General features: G+C 42.1%; 2 protein-coding genes across 4 annotated transcripts in view; one reads left to right on the top strand and one right to left on the bottom strand.

Annotated features, from left to right (window-relative positions):
• Window positions 1-14,247, bottom strand: part of PRPSAP2 (phosphoribosyl pyrophosphate synthetase associated protein 2) — a 57,102-nt gene extending 42,855 nt beyond the window's left edge. Inside the window, exons 1-3 of one of the 3 annotated variants that reach the window (XM_075318354.1) lie at window positions 14,139-14,247; window positions 1,213-1,343; window positions 768-820 (exon numbers count right to left, since the gene is read on the bottom strand). In XM_075318354.1, coding sequence (XP_075174469.1) covers window positions 768-820; window positions 1,213-1,343; window positions 14,139-14,246 — 292 coding nt within the window. In that variant the 5' untranslated portion in view covers window position 14,247. Of the gene's footprint in view, window positions 1-767; window positions 821-1,212; window positions 1,344-13,821; window positions 13,925-13,967; window positions 14,010-14,138 lie in introns of those variants that run through there. The other 2 variants (XM_075318356.1, XM_075318355.1) reach the window with 2 other exon arrangements.
• Window positions 14,195-24,784, top strand: part of SHMT1 (serine hydroxymethyltransferase 1) — a 33,886-nt gene continuing 23,296 nt past the window's right edge. Inside the window, exon 1 of the mRNA XM_075318348.1 lies at window positions 14,195-14,433. Coding sequence (XP_075174463.1) covers window positions 14,210-14,433 — 224 coding nt within the window. The 5' untranslated portion in view covers window positions 14,195-14,209. The remainder of the gene's footprint in view (window positions 14,434-24,784) is intronic.

Raw genomic sequence — 24,784 nt, forward strand, 5'->3', positions numbered from 1 at the left:
CCGAGCCGGCGGCCCCCATGGCCGTCTTCCGAGCCGGCGGCCCCGCTGGCCGTCTTGGGCAACCACTACATCTCCAGTCCTCAAACATTACTTGATGCTTCTTTAAAAGTGCCTGAACATCCCATCTTGAAACCCACGTGTGCGGTGAACTCTTTCCCTGGGAGACATCCCGCTGATGCAGTATAACTGCCTTGTGCTCACTCTCACCCTGGTGTATGACCTGTCACATGAAACGGTCTTCCAAAACTTCACCTTTGTAGGAGAGTATCTGTTCCTAGCTCAGTATTAAGCCTCCCACACAACTGTTTCTGTTTCAGTTAATAACTGTTTACACCTACATATAAAAATGATTATCACCTGTTTGGTATAACCAGTTACTCATACACTTGATTATAAATCTTCCCAAATACCCGACCCCATACAAGTGACCTAGAAGTGGTGAATGCGGCGGACAAATATTTCCGTGATTTGAATTCTTTTTTCTTATATTTTAATTGATAAAAATAAACTATTAACACTTGTGAATTTTTCCCCCACCCCTGCCTAAAACTTTTGCACAGCACTGTATATCCTGGGTGGTTTATTCAGATCTTGAAAAGTAACATATTGTATGGCAATGCCAGGGTATTGGAGGAGCTGTACATACATGCTGGATTAAAGGAATCTCTATACCCTGCAGAAACAGCTGCCAAACCGGTCAGAACTGCGGCGCAGGATTAATGTTGCTCAGCAAGAACCAGGAAAAAGAGCAGCGATTGTACCCTTACCTCTGTTCGGTTCCTGGTATACCTGGACCTTGCCAAGCTCAACCCCGAGGCGTCTGTAGAAGGAAGCAAAGAAAACCCAGGTAAGAAATCCCCGGCCAGCGATCACCCCACAGCAATGTGCTGCCATAGAGTTATATGTCAGGAATCATTCCAGCCACACAGGATATTGGACAATTGCTTATAGAGCAATTCCCTGAATTACTTCAAATGGCTATAGACTGTGAAAAAGGGGAAGAGGAATGGAGACCATGTCTGACGGGGGCGGGGGGGGGGGGGGGAATCACAGTAATGCCTGCTCTATAATGAAACGTTTCCAAACACAATAATCAGGGATGACGAGAGGGAAGGGACGGAGAAGAGGGAGCGAAAAGCAGAAGGAAGACGCAATCAAGCTGAAGGTCAGACAGGAGGACGGGACATCGCGTCCCACCGGCGGCGTACGTACTCTCCGATCTTCTTGGCCAGCTCGATGCAGGACGCATTGGAATTGGCAGAGAACAGCACCAGGCCACCCTTGGTAACGTTCATCTTGGGAGAGGACGGCTTCACATGCAAACGGCCGGACCCAATGTCCTCCTGCAAAAAAAGAGACACGTTTATAGAAAAGGAGCAAAGCGGAAGTCCTGTGCAAATCACGTCCCGATACACAGAATTTCACAATACAGAAATACGTCATTATAGTATATTCTTGTACATAGGAGCAGTATTATAGTAGCTATATTCTTGTACATAGGGGGCAGTATTATAGTAGCTATATTCTTGTACATAGGGGGCAGTATTATAGTAGTTATATTCTTGTACATAGGGGGCAGTATTACAGTAGTTATATTCTTGTATATAGGAGCAGTATTATATTAGTTATATTCTTGTATATAGGAGCAGTATTATAGTAGTTATATTCTTGTACATAGGGGGCAGTATTATAGTAGTTATATTCTTGTACATAGGGGGCAGTATTATAGTGGTTATATTCTTGTACATAGGTGGCAGTATTATAGTAGTTATATTCTTGTACATAGGAGCAGTATTATAGTAGTTATATTCTTGTACATAGGGAGCAGTATTATAGTAGTTATATTCTTGTACATAGGGGCAGTATTATAGTAGTTATATTCTTGTACATAGGGGGCAGTATTATAGTAGTTATATTCTTGTACATAGGGAGCAGTATTATAGTAGTTATATTCTTGTACATAGGGAGCAGTATTATAGTAGTTATATTCTTGTACATAGGAGCAGTATTATAGCAGTTATATTCTTGTACATAGGGGCAGTATTATAGCAGTTATATTCTTGTACATAGGGGGCAGTATTATAGTGGTTATATTCTTGTACATAGGGGCAGTATTATAGTAGTTATATTCTTGTACATAGGGGGCAGTATTATAGTAGTTATATTCCTGTACATAGGGGCAGTATTATAGTAGTTATATTCTTGTACATAGGGGGCAGTATTATAGTAGTTATATTCTTGTACATAGGAGCAGTATTATAGTAGTTATATTCTTGTACATAGGGGCAGTATTATAGTAGTTATATTCTTGTACATAGGAGCAGTATTATAGTAGTTATATTCTTGTACATAGGAGCAGTATTATAGTAGTTATATTCTTGTACATAGGGGCAGTATTATAGTAGTTATATTCTTGTACATTAGGGGCAGTATTATAGTAGTTATATTCTTGTACATTAGGGGCAGTATTATAGTAGTTATATTCTTGTACATTAGGGGCAGTATTATAGTAGTTATATTCTTGTACATAGGGGCAGTATTATAGTAGTTATATTCTTGTACATAGGGGGCAGTATTATAGTAGTTATATTCTTGTACATTAGGGGCAGTATTATAGTAGTTATATTCTTGTACATAGGGGGCAGTATTATAGTAGTTATATTCTTGTACATAGGGGCAGTATTATAGTAGTTATATTCTTGTACATAGGGGCAGTATTATAGTAGTTATATTCTTGTACATAGGGGCAGTATTATAGCAGTTATATTCTTGTACATAGGGGCAGTATTATAGCATTTATATTCTTGTACATAGGGGCAGTATTATAGCATTTATATTCTTGTACATAGGGGCAGTATTATAGCAGTTATAGTCTTGTACATAGGGGGCAGTATTATAGTAGTTATATTCTTGTACATAGGGGCAGTATTATAGCAGTTATATTCTTGTACATAGGGGCAGTATTATAGCAGTTATATTCTTGTACATAGGGGGCAGTATTATAGTAGTTATATTCTTGTACATAGGGGGCAGTATTATAGTAGTTATATTCTTGTACATAGGGGGCAGTAATATAGTAGTTATATTCTTGTACATAGGAGCAGTATTATAATAGTTATATTCTTGTACATAGGGGGCAGTATTATAGTATTTATATTCTTGTACATAGGAGCAGTATTATAGTAGTTATGGTCTTGTACATAGGAGGCAGTATTATAGTAGCTATATTCTTGTACATAGGAGCAGTATTATAGTAGTTATGGTCTTGTACATCAAAAGGAGCTTTCTCTCCTCTTATATGAAAAGATTAAAGTCAGACGGTGCGGTGCTATACTGCAGAGTACGGTCTGGTAGTTGGATTTCTGCTCTGCAGTCCGGGTGTCACATAAAGGCTTAGTCAATTACTTTATAATGAAAACAAACATCACAGCATCTGTAAACAATCTCCTGCGGCTCCACATGCTGCCAATGTGACGACATTTCTGCTGCTGACACGTGTAGGTCGCTGTTACTTTCAATTAACACTAAGGTTTGCAGGTGGAGGATGTGCAAAGTTTTGTAAAAATTGCAACAAGAATTAGAAAAGTGCGGGGGGAACAGACAACGATCCAGTGGTGGCTATGAACTTACTATCAATACCTTAGATCACCATCATTAGGTTCAGGTTACTACAACTATCCATATTTTTCAAAATATATGTGTTTCATTAGTTTACAAGGTCACTGCCCCAGCAGAATAGTGAGTGCAGCTCTGAAGTATAAGGCTATGTGCGCACTAGAAAAGTGATTTTTCTCAAGAAAATTTCGTGATAAACTTCTGGGAATTGAAGATTACCGCACCTGCGGTAAAAAAAAACACACCAAAACCGTGGGAAAAACGCATGCGTTTTTGACGTGGTTTTTACGCAGGTTGGTCCCTGCGTTTTTTTTATGCTGTAACTGCAATAAATAATATATATATATATAAATCGATAGACAGATAATGGATAGAGGGAAAGATAGATAGATAGATGAGAAAGGCCTATACAATGTCCCACCCCCCTGCATTTTCTAAGCTGGCACCCTTTAGCGACTTTCATGTGGCACTAAAGGGTGCTTAGCCTTGTATTTAGCCATAAAATAAATACATTTAAAAAAAAAAAAATGACGTGAGGTCCCCCTATCTTCTATAGCCAGCTAGGGTAAAGCAGACGGCTGCAGCCTGCAGACCACAGCTGGCAGCTTTACCTTGGCTGGTAATCCAAAACAGAGGGCACCCCACGCTGTTATTTTACATTACATAAACAATTTAAAACAAAAAACGTGGGGTCCCCCCAAATTGGATCACCAGCCAAGGTAAAGCGGACAGCTGTGGTCTGGTATTCTCAGACTAGGGAGGTCCACTGTTATTGGACACTCCCCAACCTAAAAATAGCAGGCCGCAGCCGCCCCAGAAGTGGTGCATCCATTAGATGTGCCAATCCTGGCGCTTCGCACCAGGGCAACGGGATGAGTTGGGGCGGTGGCAAACGGGGTAATATATGGGGTTGATGCCAGAGTGTAATGTGACCTGGCATCAAGCCCTGGGGTTAGTGATGTCAGGCGTCTATCAGGTACCCGACATCACAAACCCAGTCAGTAAGAAATAAAAAAATAGACAACAAAAAAAGTTTTATTTGAAAAAAAACACTCCCCAAAACATTCCCTCTTTCACCAATTTATTGAAAAGAACAATCAATTCCAGGTCCGGCGTAATCCAATAAGGGGGTCCCACGACGAACCATACCATAGTCAATGTCCCAGTCAATGAAGAACAGAATGTTCCCCATTGGCTGGGAGAGTAGTGCAGTGACCTGAGCTAACATCAATAGCCCAGGTCACTGCAGGGGATGACGAGCGCTGCCATCAGGAGGATAGATGAGATCATTACCTGCTGTGACGATGATCTGCGCTGCTGACGTCAGCGCTGTCACTGACTTCTATGCCCGCCGCGTTCTCAGCAGTATCGCAAGAGCCCGTGACGTTACCACTAGTGACAGTGTCGGGCCGCCCGCGAGACGGGCATAGACGGCAGTGACAGCGCTGACGTCAGGAGGCAGGAGATCGTCACCGCAGGTAATGATCTCACCTCCTGACAGCAGCGATTGTCATCCCTGCGGCTGCCAGCACTGCACTGTGACAAGCTGCTGACACTGTGGGCAGACACTGACACTGCAGTGCAGGCAGCCGCGTGGCTGGAGCGGGACACAAACTGCACAGGCACCTGGAGGTCACATGGAAGCGCTTCTGTGCGGCGTCCAGGGAGTGTGACGTCTGTGTTTACTCTGCTCCGCCTCCTCTTCCTGGCATAATGACATCGCTTCCTGCAAAACCGCAGGCAGCGATGAGCATTACCGCAGGTAATCCACGGCTATACCGGGGGTATACCGCACATCATTTGCTACCCCCGGAATTTCGCAATTACATTACAGTGAATGGAGTGAAATTCCGGGGGTATACCGCAGCTACCTGCGGAAAAGAAGTGACATGCACATTTTCTCAAGAAAATCTTCACAAAGAATTTTCTTGAGAAAAAAAAAAACGCAGCGTGCACACAGCTATTTTTTTCCCATAGGTTTTGCTGGGAAATGTCTGCACAAAGATTTCAAACATTTCTCAAGAAATTTCCGCAGCAAAACTGCGGGTAAAAACGCCTAGTGCGCACAGGGCCTAATACAGGAGGTAACTCAGGATCAGGACAGGATCAGTAATATAATGTATGTATACAGTGACTGCACCAGCAGAATAGTGAGTGCAGCTCTAGAGTATAATACAGCATGTAACTCAGGATCAGTAATGTATGTACACAGTGACTGCACCAGCAGAATAGTGAGTGCAGCTCTGCAGTATAATACAGGATATAACTCAGGATCAGTAATTTAATGTATGTACACAGTGACTGCACCAGCAGAATAGTGAGTGCAGCTCTGCAGTATAATACAGGAGGTAACTCAGGATCAGTAATGTAATGTATGTACACAGTGACTGCACCAGCAGAATAGTGAGTGCAGCTCTGGAGTATAATACAGGAGGTAAGTCAGGATCAGTAATGTAATGTATGTACACAGTGACTGCACCAGCAGAATAGTGAGCGCAGCTCTGGAGTATAATACCAGGCGTTTACTCAAGCTCCTTTTCACATTACTGTAGTGATCACTGTTAGATAATGGTGGGAATATTTCCGGCTATGACAGTTGTCGTTTGTCTCTCCTATTTCTACACTCTGCAGATATCGCATCTATGTAGAACGTGTGACACATTGTAACATTGCTGCAGATTATCACTTTACTTATAACCTCCGAACACTTGGACAGGAATGATTGTAATGTGGAGCGCGGCCGACAGCAAATGTGTGAATGTATGTGCGGCTTATAATATGTGCGGCTTATAGTAAAGAGCAAGACATAGGACGAGGCTGCAGCCGCCAAATCTTACCCTTCGGCATCAGCTGTTTACATAAAGGGAAGTGTGAACATGTAGAGACGTCCTGGTAGATGGCAGAGATCCAGAGGGTGGCGACGTAGGCCGGCACCGACAGCCAGGCCGCGACGTAGGCCGGCACCGACAGCCAGGCCGCGACGTAGGCCGGCACCGACAGCCAGGCCGCGACGTAGGCCGGCACCGACAGCCAGGCCGCGACGTAGGCCGGCACCGACAGCCAGGCCGCGACGTAGGCCGGCACCGACAGCCAGGCCGCGACGCAGGCGGTCCCCCACAGCCAGGCCGCGACGCAGGCGGTCCCCCACAGCCAGGCCGCGACGCAGGCGGTCCCCCACAGCCAGGCCGCGACGCAGGCGGTCCCCCACAGCCAGGCCGCGACGCAGGCGGTCCCCCACAGCCAGGCCGCGACGCAGGAGGGCACCGACAGCCAGGCCGCGACGCAGGAGGGCACCGACAGCCAGGCCGCGACGCAGGAGGGCACCGACAGCCAGGCCGCGACGCAGGAGGGCACCGACAGCCAGGCCGCGACGCAGGAGGGCACCGACAGCCAGGCCGCGACGCAGGAGGGCACCGACAGCCAGGCCGCGACGCAGGAGGGCACCGACAGCCAGGCCGCGACGCAGGAGGGCACCGACAGCCAGGCCGCGACGTAGGCCGGCACCGACAGCCAGGCCACGACGTAGGCCGGCACCGACAGCCAGGCCGCGACGCAGGCGGTCCCCCACAGCCAGGCCGCGACGCAGGCGGTCCCCCACAGCCAGGCCGCGACGCAGGCGGTCCCCCACAGCCAGGCCGCGACGCAGGCGGTCCCCCACAGCCAGGCCGCGACGCAGGAGGGCACCGACAGCCAGGCCGCGACGCAGGAGGGCACCGACAGCCAGGCCGCGACGCAGGCGGGCACCGACAACCAGGCGGACCCCCTCATTGCAACCCTGTGGATATGAGGATGTGACCGACAGTAACAGGATGGCTCCACCTAACACAAGGGCACGGAGTGTATGCTGCGCCGGTCACATCCTCCTGTGCACAGATCACGCTCGCTCAGCTGATGCAGGCACAGCAGTTCATCTACGGAGCGGAAGTCGGTAGCTGCAGCCTTTCCTGTCCTCACCCTGCTCCTACAGACGGAGGGGAGCAAAGGTCTGAGCCATCAGCCACGTCTCATCTAATCAATCCACAGAGACAGGATCAGGGTGCAGCCGAAACCAAGAACCTGAGCCACGGGAGCCATTAAAGGGGTTCTGTGATCAATGGGGGTCCGACCACTGGTCACGAGAACAGCGGGCCAATTGTCAGCATGTGCGCCTTCTAGGTTTCTGGGGGGCGGTCTCACATGCTCACTGCTCCCCCATTCTTGAGATCTGTGGTGGTCTCAGCAGCCAGTCCCCAAATGGTCATATATATCAATTTTTTTTGGTTTATGGGACAACCGCAGACTTTGATGGGCTGGTACAGCGCCACTGCCCTTCTCCAATGGTAGCGCAGTGGATCCTGTCTGACAGCCTCGTTGTCATGGACACAACAGAGAACAATTGAGTCTTTTATAAAGGGTATCTAGGTAGCAAATCCCTAGAAACCAGTCTAAGATTCTTCATCTTAGAGGGGTTGTCCCATAAGTAACATGATCACCCCCATAGTATAGATAATAATAATAATAATAATAATAATAAATATAATTTTATTCATTTATATAGCGCTATTAATTCCACAGCGCTTTACATACATCATGAACACGGTCCCCATTGGGGCTCACAATCTAGAGTCCCTATCTGTATGTCTTTGGAGTGTGGGAGGAAACCGGAGACCCCCGGAGGAAACCCACGCAAACACGGGGAGAACATACAAACTCCTTGCAGATGGTGTCCTTGGTGGGATTTGAACCCAGGACCCGAGCGCTGCAAGGCTGCAGTGCTAACCACTGAGCCACCACAAGACTGCAGTGCTAACCACTGAGCCACCACAAGACTGCAGTGCTAACCACTGAGCCACCACAAGACTGCAGTGCTAACCACTGAGCCACCACAAGACTGCAGTGCTAACCGCTGAGCCACCACAAGACTGCAGTGCTAACCGCTGAGCCACCACAAGACTGCAGTGCTAACCACTGAGCCACCACAAGACTGCAGTGCTAACCACTGAGCCGCCACAAGACTGCAGTGCTAACCACTGAGCCACCGTGTTGCCCATAGATGACAAATGTATGATTATTTGGGGGCCCCGTCCACCAAGTCCCCCACTGATCCCAAGACCGGGGGAGCAGATTTCCCCATGGTGAGCGTGTGTGACCACCATGGCTATAAAGCGGTGATTGCTCATGCTCACTACTGCTCCATCCGGACAAACCCTTTAAAAGGAGCCCAAACAAATCTCTGCCAAATGCTTGACAATTTGGAATCGACAATTTTTGGGGGAATTGGGGAGGGATTACGGCTCGTAGCTCTGGATGTATATAGAGTATGAGACATGTATTAACCTAAAGTGCAATATTTGCAAATATTGAACTTTGACAAGCAAATGTGACCACAAGGAGTCCAGATATAGGAAGGAAAGCGAAAATGCTGCAAAACTAAACGTACAAGAGACCTGAAGCCTTGGGGGGGGGGCGAGATTGTTCCCAAACTATCACCTTAAGCTTACAATAATCGTTTGGCAATAGGAGGGTGACAGCAGCTGATCGGCACTAATGTAGATTGTCTGCAGCCGGCGAGCGGAGGCGAAGCGGCCGGACGGCCCTATGTACGGCTGACAGTGACAGCTACAGAAAGGCAGCAGGTGTAAGGACAAGGCATTGTGCTGGCCGGGACACAAGACGCTTTCTGAGAAATGAGTCCTGGGAACAATTAAAAAAGGAGAAAAGTATATATTATATTATAATGTATGTACCACGCTCCATGGCAGCGAATTCTCAGAGCAAGCGAGAACCGGCCCTGGTGGAACGTGGCAGATCCGCACTGATAAGTGAATGTTAGGTTAATGTATGATCGGTCACCTTGGTCAGGGAGATATGGGAGGAGGGGGAACGTTTCCACTGTTTACAGGAGCCGAAAATTAAAGGGACGGGACAAATACAGACGGTAAAGTAACGTGTTCTGTACAGGACAATAAAGGCTGCGACCGGCCGACTATGATCCACGGCAGGGAAGACCAAAAGGAAGGAGACGATTCACAGAAAGTCTCCACCCGCAGCGAAACATTACATCTGACTGTAAACGACCGAGCAGAAAGGTCACACAATAAGGAAACCGTGTACAGGGAAAAATCAGCGCCGGATTCTGCAATCAGCCTGTAATAATGGAGTCAGCACCGTCCGGATCAGTCACTGAGGTCCGATACTCAGCAGAAAGCGAGATGACACAGAGGGATCTGCACAACCCCCCCCCCCCCCCCCCCCCCCCCCCCCCCCCCCCCCCGACCAAGGGGGAGGAGACGGACAAGAGCCCCCCAGAGACCGAGAGCAGAAGGACCAGACGTCATAGACTGGAAGAGGAGGAAGATGACCACATCCACTACCTGCCCCCTCCTCACACCCACCTACAAAACACACAGGAAAATAACAGCTCAGACATAACACAATCCTGCACTGATCCTGAGTTCCCTCCTGTATTATACTCCAGAGCTGCACTCACTATTCTGCTGATGCAGTCATTGTGTACATACATTACATTACTGATCCTGAGTTACCTCCTGTATTATACTCCAGAGCTGCACTCACTATTCTGCTGGAGTCACTGTGTACATACATTACATTACTGATCCTGAGTTACCTCCTGTATTATACTCCAGAGGTGCACTCACTATTCTGCTGGAGTCACTGTGTACATACATTACATTACTGATCCTGAGTTACATCCTGTATTATACTCCAGAGCTGCACTCACTATTCTGCTGGTGCAGTCACTGTGTACATACATTACATTACTGATCCTGAGTTACCTCCTGTATTATCCTCCAGAGCTGCACTCACTATTCTGCTGATGCAGTCATTGTGTACATACATTACATTACTGATCCTGAGTTACCTCCTGTATTATACTCCAGAGCTGCACTCACTATTCTGCTGGAGTCACTGTGTACATACATTACATTACTGATCCTGAGTTACCTCCTGTATTATACTCCAGAGGTGCACTCACTATTCTGCTGGAGTCACTGTGTACATACATTACATTACTGATCCTGAGTTACATCCTGTATTATACTCCAGAGCTGCACTCACTATTCTGCTGGTGCAGTCACTGTGTACATACATTACATTACTGATCCTGAGTTACCTCCTGTATTATACTCCAGAGGTGCACTCACTATTCTGCTGGAGTCACTGTGTATATACATTACATTACTGATCCTGAGTTACCTCCTGTATTATCCTCCAGAGCTGCACTCACTATTCTGCTGATGCAGTCACTGTGTACATACATTACATTACTGATCCTGAGTTACCTCCTGTATTATACTCCAGAGCTGCACTCACTATTCTGCTGGTGCAGTCACTGTGTACATACATTACATTACTGATCCTGAGTTCCCTCCTGTATTATTCTCCAGAGCTGCACTCACTATTCTGCTGGTGCAGTCACTGTGTACATACATTACATTACTGATCCTGAGTTCTCTGCTGTATTATTCTCCAGAGCTGCACTCACTATTCTGCTGGAGTATGATGCATTACTCAGAGCTCGCTAAGCATCTCAGCTTATTTTTAGCCTCATCTTGGGAGACGTCTGACGGTTCGGAGCGGCTGCGACACATCAGACAGACCCCTGAATAATACATCTGTGTCCTGGTGTCAGAATATGACGCGAGGATGAAAGCCAAACAGTCATTGAGAAGCAAATATGGAAAATATTAAAATCACCTCTGTAGGTAAACAAATCACTCCTCAGAGCTGATCCTTTACAGGAGAGGCCGGGGACGGGCCGTAACCTACAGTAGCTAGTTATAACCACAGGTCGGGGTCCGATGACCCCTCTGTGGTCCATCTGGACGGGGGGGCTTCGGGTACAGAGTGGTATACAGCTCACCAGTACGGGCATCCAACAGCACACCCTGCAATTCATCTGGCGCAAAAAGGCTCTAAGGAAAAAAAAGTGACACGTTCCATAGGAAGCGATTAAATTCAGGCAAAAGAGTCAGAAATGTTCATCCGGATCTTCCTGGTTCGGGAACAGAATACCAGAACTGCAGAGCATACTGACACAAACAAAAACAGGGCAGAAGGAGAGGAGGGCGCCGGGGGGGGGCAGCGCCATGAAGATATTGCAACAGGAACGTATTCGCATTCACTCTGAACAATTCTGTCCGAAACAGGAACCAATCCGATTAAAGGGGAAGTACAAAAAACCCCCCAAAACATGAGGACGATCATAAACAAGGGGGGGGGGGGTCAGAGGGGAAAGACCCGAAATATACAGAAGCCACAAACGGGACAAGTCAGATGTATGCACTATAGTACAAGTAATCAGCAGCAGAACAGCGAGTGCAGCTCTGGAGTATAATACAGGAGGTAACTCAGGATCAGTAATGTAATGCATGTACATAGTGACTGCACCAACAGAATAGTGAGTGCAGCTCTGGAGTATAATACAAGAGGAAACTCAGGATCAGTAATGTAATGTATGTACACAGTGACTGCACCAGCAGAATAGTGAGTGCAGCTCTGGAGTATAATACAGGAGGAAACTCAGGATCAGTAATTTATGTACACAGTGACTGCACCAGCAGAATAGTGAGTGCAGCTCTGGAGTATAATACAGGATATAACTCAGGATCAGTAATGTAATGTATGTACACAGTGACTGCACCAGCAGAATAGCGAGTGCAGCTCTGGAGTATAATACAGGATCAGTAATGTATGTACACAGTGACTGCACCAGCAGAATAGCGAGGGCAGCTCTGGAGTAAATACATGATCTGTAATGTATGTACACAGTGACTCCATGGTATATATTATACACACAGTGGATGTTGGGGTGCACGCTGCCCCCCGGCTATACTCGCTCTCCTTGCGGTGGGCTCAGATCTATACGGCGCAGTGTAGCAATGTATCCACCTCTGGCTCCGCTGCCAGCGCAGGATCATGAATTACAGCCGCTTCCTTCTAATGCACATCAGAGACGACAATTTGGTTATTGCAGAAATGGAGAGCACAGAGAGGCGCAGATAGACCCCGGCCCCATCACTTAACCCTTCCACGCCTGGCAGCCTTATCTACACTGAATGCTCCTCCAGTGGAGCAGATACAAACCACAAGTGAAGACAAGCGGCTCCTTACCCGACCGGTCACTACAAGGAGAGCGACCGAGGGACGGATGTAACCGAATAGAAAGTAACATGACGGCACAATACACAGGGATGGCGGCTTTATATACCTGGTGTTTGACAAGTCTACAACTCTGAACCAATAAATCCAGAGGCAAAGCCGGGACCCCAAGCACCGGGCTCCAGAGGCACAGCGGGCGCCCCAAGCACCGGGCTCCAGAGGCACAGCGGGCGCCCCAAGCACCGGGCTCCAGAGGCACAGCGGGCGCCCCAAGCACCGGGCTCCAGAGGCACAGCGGGCGCCCCAAGCACCGGGCTCCAGAGGCACAGCGGGCGCCCCAAGCACCGGGCTCCAGAGGCACAGCGGGCGCCCCAAGCACCGGGCTCCAGAGGCACAGCGGGCGCCCCAAGCACCGGGCTCCAGAGGCACAGCGGGCGCCCCAAGCACCGGGCTCCAGAGGCACAGCGGGCGCCCCAGGCACCGGGCTCCAGAGGCACAGCGGGCGCCCCAAGCACCGGGCTCCAGAGGCACAGCGGGCGCCCCAGGCAACGGGCTCCAGAGGCACAGCGGGCGCCCCAAGCACCGGGCTCCAGAGGCACAGCGGGCGCCCCAAGCACCGGGCTCCAGAGGCACAGCGGGCGCCCCAAGCACCGGGCTCCAGAGGCACAGCGGGCGCCCCAAGCACCGGGCTCCAGAGGCACAGCGGGCGCCCCAAGCACCGGGCTCCAGAGGCACAGCGGGCGCCCCAAGCACCGGGCTCCAGAGGCACAGCGGGCGCCCCAGGCAACGGGCTCCAGAGGCACAGCGGGTGCCCCAGGCAACGGGCTCCAGAGGCACAGCGGGCGCCCCAGGCACCGGGCTCCAGAGGCACAGCGGGCGCCCCAGGCACCGGGCTCCAGAGGCACAGCGGGCGCCCCAGGCACCGGGCTCCAGAGGCACAGCGGGCGCCCCAAGCAACGGGCTCCAGAGGCACAGCGGGCGCCCCAAGCACCGGGCTCCAGAGGCACAGCGGGCGCCCCAAGCACCGGGCTCCAGAGGCACAGCGGGCGCCCCAGGCACCGGGCTCCAGAGGCACAGCGGGCGCCCCAAGCAACAGGCACTCACCCAGAAAGCAACAAGGGCCGAATGACCGCCGCCTCCGATCACCGGCAGCAGCGCGGACCCAGCGGCCGCTTCACACGTCAAAACAGCACGAAATAAATACAAAGAAATGAAGAGAAAAATGACTGAGGGAACATAACTGCCCGCACCGGAACCGGACACGTGACCGTCCCCGGGAGGTCAGGCGGAGAGTGACACAGGACCGCACGGAATAACGGATCACACAGCGCTCCGCCCCGAACACCTGACACCCGTGACGTGCAGAGATGGCGGAGCTGTGCGCTCCCCTCAGAGCCCCGCCACCCCCGCCCCGCACTCACCTCAGCACCGCCGCTCCGGTCCCCGGTCTCTGCCTCCTCCGTCCTCACTCGCTTGAATTCAGATACTGAAAATGGCGGCGCCGCGAGGCTGCCGAGCGCAGAGCACATCGATGGGAGCCCAGACTTTGCCCCGCGCCCCCCTCCCTCATCTCATCCTGCCAGTGTGTGTGACGTCACCGGGCAAGTGGACTGTCAATGGCAGGGAAGCGAAGAGACGGGGAGCGCCGAGCGCATCGATCTGTCAGCTCAACCGAGTCCTACCGTGCAGCGACCGGAGACAAAGAGCAAAATATGTGTAATAACGGGAAAATAATCCTCTCAGGAGAAAATCCGAAATTATATATATATACAGTATAACAGAAGTTATATTCTTGTACATAGAGGCAGTATTATAGCAGTTATATTCTTGTACATAGGGGGCAGTATTATAGTAGTTATATTCTTGTACATAGGAGCAGTATTATAGTAGTTATATTCTTGTACATAGGGGGCAGTATTATAGTAGTTATATTCTTGTACATAGGGGGCAGTATTATAGTAGTTATATTCTTGTACATAGGGGCAGTATTATAGTAGTTATATTCTTGTACATAGGAGCAGTATTATAGTAGTTATATTCTTGTACATAGGGGCAGTATTATAGTAGTTATATTCTTGTACATAGGGGCAGTATTATAGTAGTTATATTCTTGTACATAGGGGCAGTATTATAGTAGTTATATTCTTGTATATAGGGAGCAGTATTATAGTAGTTATATTCTTGTACATAGGGGCAGTATTATAGTAGTTATATTCTTGTATATAGGGAGCAGTATTATAGTAGTTATATTCTTGTATATAGGGAGCAGTATTATAGTAGTTATATTCTTGTATATAGGGAGCAGTATTATAGTAGTTATATTCTTGTATATAGGGAGCAGTATTATAGTAGTTATATTCTTGTATATAGGGAGCAGTATTATAGTAGTTATATTCCTGTACATAGGAGCAGTATTATAGTAGTTATATTCTTGTATATAAGGAGCAGTATTATAGTAGTTATATTCTTGTACATAGGGAGCAGTATTATAGATAGTAGTTATATTCTTGTACATAGGGGCAGTATTATAGTAGTTATATTCTTGTACATAGGGGGCAGTATTATAGTAGTTATATTCTTGTACATAGGGGCAGTATTATAGTAGTTATATTCTTGTACATAGGGAGCAGTATTATAGTAGTTATATTCCTGTACATAGGAGCAGTATTATAGTAGTTATATTCTTGTATATAGGGAGCAGTATTATAGTAGTTATATTCTTGTACATAGGGGCAGTATTATAGTAGTTATATTCTTGCACATAGGAGCAGTATTATAGATAGTAGTTATATTCTTGTACATAGGGGGCAGTATTATAGTAGTTATATTCTTGCACATAGGAGCAGTATTATAGTAGTTATATTCTTGTATATAGGGGCAGTATTATAGTAGTTATATTCTTGTATATAGGGGCAGTATTATAGTAGTTATATTCTTGTATATAGGGGCAGTATTATAGTAGTTATATTCTTGTACATAGGGGGCAGTATTATAGTAGTTATATTCTTGTACATAGGGGGCAGTATTATAGTAGTTATATTCTTGTACATAGGGGGCAGTATTATAGTAGTTATATTCTTGTACATAGGAGCAGTATTATAGTAGTTATAGTCTTGTACATAGGGAGCAGTATTAGTAGTTATATTCTTGTACATAGGGGGCAGTATTATAGTAGTTATATTCTTGTACATAGGGGGCAGTATTATAGTAGTTATATTCTTGTACATAGGAGCAGTATTATAGTAGTTATAGTCTTGTACATAGAGGCAGTATTATAGTAGTTATAGTCTTGTACATAGGGGGCAGTATTATAGTAGTTATATTCTTGTACATAGGGGGGCAGTATTATAGTAGTTATATTCTTGTACATAGGGGGCAGTATTATAATAGTTATATTCTTGTACATAGGAGCAGTATTATAGTAGTTATAGTCTTGTACATAGGGAGCAGTATTATAGTAGTTATATTCTTGTACATAGGGGCAGTATTATAGTAGTTATATTCTTGTACATAGGGGCAGTATTATAGTAGTTATATTCTTGTACATAGGGGGCAGTATTATAGTAGTTATATTCCTGTACATAGGAGCAGTATTATAGTAGTTATATTCTTGTACATAGGGGGCAGTATTATAGTAGTTATATTCCTGTACATAGGGGGCAGTATTATAGTAGTTATATTCTTGTACATAGGGAGCAGTATTATAGTAGTTATATTCTTGTACATAGGGAGCAGTATTATAGTAGTTATATTCTTGTACATAGGGGGCAGTATTATAGTAGTTATAGTCTTGTACATAGGGGCAGTATTATAGTAGTTATATTCTTGTACATAGAGGCAGTATTATAGTAGTTATATTCTTGTACATAGAGGCAGTATTATAGTAGTTATATTCTTGTACATAGGGGCAGTATTACACTAGTTATATTCTTGTACATAGGGGGCAGTATTATACTAGTTATATTCTTGTACATAGGGGGCAGTATTATAGTAGTTATATTCTTGTACATAGGGGGCAGTATTATAGTAGTTATATTCTTGTACATAGGGGGCAGTATTATAGTAGTTATATTCTTGTACATAGGGGGCAGTATTATAGTAGTTATATTCTTGTACATAGGAGCAGTATTATAGTAGTTATATTCTTGTACATAGGGGCAGTATTATAGTAGTTATATTCTTGTACATAGGAGCAGTATTATAGTAGTTATATTCTTGTACATAGGGGCAGTATTATAGTAGTTATATTCTTGTATATAGGGGACAGTATTATAGTAGTTATATTCTTGTACATAGGGGGCAGTATTATAGTAGTTATATTCTTGTACATAGGGAGCAGTATTATAGTAGTTATATTCTTGTACATAGGAGCAGTATTATAGTAGTTATATTCTTGTACATAGGAGCAGTATTATAGTAGTTATATTCTTGTACATAGGAGCAGTATTATAGTAGTTATATTCTTGTACATAGGGGCAGTATTATAGTAGTTATATTCTTGTACATAGGGGCAGTATTATAGTAGTTATATTCTTGTACATAGGGGGCAGTATTATAGTAGTTATATTCTTGTACATAGGGGGCAGTATTATAGTAGTTATATTCTTGTACATAGGAGCAGTATTATAGTAGTTATATTCTTGTACATAGGGGCAGTATTATAGTAGTTATATTCTTGTACATAGGAGCAGTATTATAGTAGTTATATTCTTGTACATAGGGGCAGTATTATAGTAGTTATATTCTTGTATATAGGGGACAGTATTATAGTAGTTATATTCTTGTACATAGGGGGCAGTATTATAGTAGTTATATTCTTGTACATAGGGAGCAGTATTATAGTAGTTATATTCTTGTACATAGGAGCAGTATTATAGTAGTTATATTCTTGTACATAGGAGCAGTATTATAGTAGATATATTCTTGTACATAGGAGCAGTATTATAGTAGTTATATTCTTGTACATAGGGGCAGTATTATAGTAGTTATATTCTTGTACATAGGGGCAGTATTATAGTAGTTATATTCCTGTACATAGGGGCAGTATTATAGTAGTTATATTCTTGTATATAGGAGCAGTATTATAGTAGTTATATTCTTGTACATAGGGGGCAGTATTATAGTAGTTATATTCTTGTACATAGGGGGCAGTATTATAGTAGTTATATTCCTGTACATAGGAGCAGTATTATAGTAGTTATATTCTTGTATATAGGGAGCAGTATTATAGTAGTTATATTCCTGTACATAGGAGCAGTATTATAGTAGTTATATTCTTGTATATAAGGAGCAGTATTATAGTAGTTATATTCTTGTACATAGGGAGCAGTATTATAGATAGTAGTTATATTCTTGTACATAGAGGCAGTATTATAGTAGTTATATTCTTGTACATAGGGGGCAGTATTATAGTAGTTATATTCTTGTACATAGGGGCAGTATTATAGTAGTTATATTCTTGTACATAGGGAGCAGTATTATAGTAGTTATATTCCTGTACATAGGAGCAGTATTATAGTAGTTATATTCTTGTATATAGGGAGCAGTATTATAGTAGTTATATTCTTGTACATAGGGGCAGTATTATAGTAGTTATATTCTTGTACATAGGGAGCAGTATTATAGTAGTTATATTCCTGTACATAGGAGCAGTATTATAGTAGTTATATTCTTGTATATAGGGAGCAGTATTATAGTAGTTATATTCTTGCACATAGGAGCAGTATTATAGATAGTAGTTATATTCTTGTACATAGGGGGCAGTATTATAGTAGTTATATTCTTGCACATAGGAGCAGTATTATAGTAGTTATATTCTTGTATATAGGGGCAGTATTATAGTAGTTATATTCTTGTATATAGGGGCAGTATTATAGTAGTTATATTCTTGTATATAGGGGCACTATTATAGTAGTTATATTCTTGTACATAGGGGGCAGTATTATAGTAGTTATATTCTTGTACATAGGGGGCAGTATTATAGTAGTTATATTCTTGTACATAGGGGGCAGTATTATAGTAGTTATATTCTTGTACATAGGAGCAGTATTATAGTAGTTATAGTCTTGTACATAGGGAGCAGTATTAGTAGTTATATTCTTGTACATAGGGGGCAGTATTATAGTAGTTATATTCTTGTACATAGGGGGCAGTATTATAGTAGTTATATTCTTGTACATAGGAGCAGTATTATAGTAGTTATAGTCTTGTACATAGAGGCAGTATTATAGTAGTTATAGTCTTGTACATAGGGGGCAGTATTATAGTAGTTATATTCTTGTACATAGGGGGCAGTATTATAGTAGTTATATTCTTGTACATAGGGGGCAGTATTATAATAGTTATATTCTTGTACATAGGAGCAGTATTATAGTAGTTATAGTCTTGTACATAGGGAGCAGTATTATAGTAGTTATATTCTTGTACATAGGGGCAGTATTATAGTAGTTATATTCTTGTACATAGGGGCAGTATTATAGTAGTTATATTCTTGTACATAGGGGGCAGTATTATAGTAGTTATATTCCTGTACATAGGAGCAGTATTATAGTAGTTATATTCTTGTACATAGGGGGCAGTATTATAGTAGTTATATTCCTGTACATAGGGGGCAGTATTATAGTAGTTATATTCTTGTACATAGGGAGCAGTATTATAGTAGTTATATTCTTGTACATAGGGAGCAGTATTATAGTAGTTATATTCTTGTACATAGGGGGCAGTATTATAGTAGTTATAGTCTTGTACATAGGGGCAGTATTATAGTAGTTATATTCTTGTACATAGAGGCAGTATTATAGTAGTTATATTCTTGTACATAGAGGCAGTATTATAGTAGTTATATTCTTGTACATAGGGGCAGTATTACACTAGTTATATTCTTGTACATAGGGGGCAGTATTATACTAGTTATATTCTTGTACATAGGGGGCAGTATTATAGTAGTTATATTCTTGTACATAGGGGGCAGTATTATAGTAGTTATATTCTTGTACATAGGGGGCAGTATTATAGTAGTTATATTCTTGTACATAGGAGCAGTATTATAGTAGTTATATTCTTGTATATAGGGGACAGTATTATAGTAGTTATATTCTTGTACATAGGGGGCAGTATTATAGTAGTTATATTCTTGTACATAGGGGACAGTATTATAGTAGTTATATTCTTGTACATAGGGGCAGTATTATAGTAGTTATATTCTTGTACATAGGGGGCAGTATTATAGCAGTTATATAATAGTACATAGGGGCAGTATTATAGTAGTTATATTCTTGTACATAGGGGGCAGTATTATAATAGTTATATTCTTGTACATAGGAGCAGTATTATAGTAGTTATAGTCTTGTACATAGGGAGCAGTATTATAGTAGTTATATTCTTGTACATAGGGGCAGTATTATAGTAGTTATATTCTTGTACATAGGGGCAGTATTATAGTAGTTATATTCTTGTACATAGGGGGCAGTATTATAGTAGTTATATTCCTGTACATAGGAGCAGTATTATAGTAGTTATATTCTTGTACATAGGGGGCAGTATTATAGTAGTTATATTCCTGTACATAGGGGGCAGTATTATAGTAGTTATATTCTTGTACATAGGGAGCAGTATTATAGTAGTTATATTCTTGTACATAGGGAGCAGTATTATAGTAGTTATATTCTTGTACATAGGGGGCAGTATTATAGTAGTTATAGTCTTGTACATAGGGGCAGTATTATAGTAGTTATATTCTTGTACATAGAGGCAGTATTATAGTAGTTATATTCTTGTACATAGAGGCAGTATTATAGTAGTTATATTCTTGTACATAGGGGCAGTATTACACTAGTTATATTCTTGTACATAGGGGGCAGTATTATACTAGTTATATTCTTGTACATAGGGGGCAGTATTATAGTAGTTATATTCTTGTACATAGGGGGCAGTATTATAGTAGTTATATTCTTGTACATAGGGGGCAGTATTATAGTAGTTATATTCTTGTACATAGGGGGCAGTATTATAGTAGTTATATTCTTGTACATATGAGCAGTATTATAGTAGTTATAGTCTTGTACATAGAGGCAGTATTATAGTAGTTATAGTCTTGTACATAGGGGGCAGTATTATAGTAGTTATATTCTTGTACATAGGGGGCAGTATTATAGTAGTTATATTCTTGTACATAGGGGCAGTATTATAGTAGTTATAGTCTTGTACATAGGGGGCAGTATTATAGTAGTTATATTCTTGTACATAGGGGGCAGTATTATAGTAGTTATATTCCTGTACATAGAGGCAGTATTATAGTAGTTATATTCTTGTACATAGGGGCAGTATTACACTAGTTATATTCTTGTACATAGGGGGCAGTATTATACTAGTTATATTCTTGTACATAGGGGGCAGTATTATAGTAGTTATATTCTTGTACATAGGGGGCAGTATTATAGTAGTTATATTCTTGTACATAGGGGGCAGTATTATAGTAGTTATATTCTTGTACATAGGAGCAGTATTATAGTAGTTATATTCTTGTATATAGGGGACAGTATTATAGTAGTTATATTCTTGTACATAGGGGGCAGTATTATAGTAGTTATATTCTTGTACATAGGGGACAGTATTATAGTAGTTATATTCTTGTACATAGGGGCAGTATTATAGTAGTTATATTCTTGTACATAGGGGGCAGTATTATAGCAGTTATATAATAGTACATAGGGGCAGTATTATAGTAGTTATATTCTTGTACATAGGGGGCAGTATTATAATAGTTATATTCTTGTACATAGGAGCAGTATTATAGTAGTTATAGTCTTGTACATAGGGAGCAGTATTATAGTAGTTATATTCTTGTACATAGGGGCAGTATTATAGTAGTTATATTCTTGTACATAGGGGCAGTATTATAGTAGTTATATTCTTGTACATAGGGGGCAGTATTATAGTAGTTATATTCCTGTACATAGGAGCAGTATTATAGTAGTTATATTCTTGTACATAGGGGGCAGTATTATAGTAGTTATATTCCTGTACATAGGGGGCAGTATTATAGTAGTTATATTCTTGTACATAGGGAGCAGTATTATAGTAGTTATATTCTTGTACATAGGGAGCAGTATTATAGTAGTTATATTCTTGTACATAGGGGGCAGTATTATAGTAGTTATAGTCTTGTACATAGGGGCAGTATTATAGTAGTTATATTCTTGTACATAGAGGCAGTATTATAGTAGTTATATTCTTGTACATAGAGGCAGTATTATAGTAGTTATATTCTTGTACATAGGGGCAGTATTACACTAGTTATATTCTTGTACATAGGGGGCAGTATTATACTAGTTATATTCTTGTACATAGGGGGCAGTATTATAGTAGTTATATTCTTGTACATAGGGGGCAGTATTATAGTAGTTATATTCTTGTACATAGGGGGCAGTATTATAGTAGTTATATTCTTGTACATAGGAGCAGTATTATAGTAGTTATATTCTTGTATATAGGGGACAGTATTATAGTAGTTATATTCTTGTACATAGGGGGCAGTATTATAGTAGTTATATTCTTGTACATAGGGGACAGTATTATAGTAGTTATATTCTTGTACATAGGGGCAGTATTATAGTAGTTATATTCTTGTACATAGGGGGCAGTATTATAGCAGTTATATAATAGTACATAGGGGCAGTATTATAGTAGTTATATTCTTGTACATAGGGGGCAGTATTATAGTAGTTATATTCTTGTATATAGGGGCAGTATTATAGTAGTTATATTCTTGTACATAGGGGACAGTATTATAGTAGTTATATTCTTGTACATAGGGGCAGTATTATAGTAGTTATATTCTTGTACATAGGGGGCAGTATTATAGTAGTTATATTCTTGTACATAGGAGCAGTATTATAGTAGTTATAGTCTTGTACATAGGGGGCAGTATTATAGTAGTTATATTCTTGTACATAGGGGGCAGTATTATAGTAGTTATAGTCTTGTACATAGAGGCAGTATTATAGTAGTTATAGTCTTGTACATAGGGGGCAGTATTATAGTAGTTATATTCTTGTACATAGGGGGCAGTATTATAGTAGTTATATTCTTGTACATAGGGGCAGTATTATAGTAGTTATAGTCTTGTACATAGGGGGCAGTATTATAGTAGTTATATTCTTGTACATAGGGGGCAGTATTATAGTAGTTATATTCCTGTACATAGGAGCAGTATTATAGTAGTTATATTCTTGTATATAGGGAGCAGTATTATAGTAGTTATATTCTTGTATATAAGGAGCAGTATTATAGTAGTTATATTCTTGTACATAGAGGCAGTATTATAGTAGTTATATTCTTGTACATAGGGGGCAGTATTATAGTAGTTATATTCTTGTACATAGGGGCAGTATTATAGTAGTTATATTCTTGTACATAGGGAGCAGTATTATAGTAGTTATATTCCTGTACATAGGAGCAGTATTATAGTAGTTATATTCTTGTATATAGGGAGCAGTATTATAGTAGTTATATTCTTGTACATAGGGGCAGTATTATAGTAGTTATATTCTTGCACATAGGAGCAGTATTATAGATAGTAGTTATATTCTTGTACATAGGGGGCAGTATTATAGTAGTTATATTCTTGCACATAGGAGCAGTATTATAGTAGTTATATTCTTGTATATAGGGGCAGTATTATAGTAGTTATATTCTTGTATATAGGGGCAGTATTATAGTAGTTATATTCTTGTATATAGGGGCAGTATTATAGTAGTTATATTCTTGTACATAGGGGGCAGTATTATAGTAGTTATATTCTTGTACATAGGGGGCAGTATTATAGTAGTTATATTCTTGTACATAGGGGGCAGTATTATAGTAGTTATATTCTTGTACATAGGAGCAGTATTATAGTAGTTATAGTCTTGTACATAGGGAGCAGTATTAGTAGTTATATTCTTGTACATAGGGGGCAGTATTATAGTAGTTATATTCTTGTACATAGGGGGCAGTATTATAGTAGTTATATTCTTGTACATATGAGCAGTATTATAGTAGTTATAGTCTTGTACATAGAGGCAGTATTATAGTAGTTATAGTCTTGTACATAGGGGGCAGTATTATAGTAGTTATATTCTTGTACATAGGGGGCAGTATTATAGTAGTTATATTCTTGTACATAGGGGCAGTATTATAGTAGTTATATTCTTGTATATAGGGGGCAGTATTATAGTAGTTATATTCTTGTACATAGGAGCAGTATTATAGTACTTATAGTCTTGTACATAGGGAGCAGTATTATAGTAGTTATATTCTTGTACATAGGGGCAGTATTATAGTAGTTATATTCTTGTACATAGGGGCAGTATTATAGTAGTTATATTCTTGTACATAGGGGGCAGTATTATAGTAGTTATATTCCTGTACATAGGAGCAGTATTATAGTAGTTATATTCTTGTACATAGGGGGCAGTATTATAGTAGTTATATTCTTGTACATAGGGAGCAGTATTATAGTAGTTATATTCTTGTACATAGGGAGCAGTATTATAGTAGTTATATTCTTGTACATAGGGGGCAGTATTATAGTAGTTATAGTCTTGTACATAGGGGCAGTATTATAGTAGTTATATTCTTGTACATAGAGGCAGTATTATAGTAGTTATATTCTTGTACATAGAGGCAGTATTATAGTAGTTATATTCTTGTACATAGGGGCAGTATTACACTAGTTATATTCTTGTACATAGGGGGCAGTATTATACTAGTTATATTCTTGTACATAGGGGGCAGTATTATAGTAGTTATATTCTTGTACATAGGGGGCAGTATTATAGTAGTTATATTCTTGTACATAGGGGGCAGTATTATAGTAGTTATATTCTTGTACATAGGGGGCAGTATTATAGTAGTTATATTCTTGTACATAGGAGCAGTATTATAGTAGTTACAGTTAGGTCCAGAAATATTTGGACAGTGACACAAGTTTTGTTATTTTAGCTGTTTACAAAAACATGTTCAGAAATACAATTATATATATAATATGGGCTGAAAGTGCACACTCCCAGCTGCAATATGAGAGTTT

The sequence above is a fragment of the Anomaloglossus baeobatrachus genome, chromosome 7 (genome assembly GCF_048569485.1).
Source record: "Anomaloglossus baeobatrachus isolate aAnoBae1 chromosome 7, aAnoBae1.hap1, whole genome shotgun sequence".
Taxonomy (NCBI): domain Eukaryota; kingdom Metazoa; phylum Chordata; class Amphibia; order Anura; family Aromobatidae; genus Anomaloglossus; species Anomaloglossus baeobatrachus.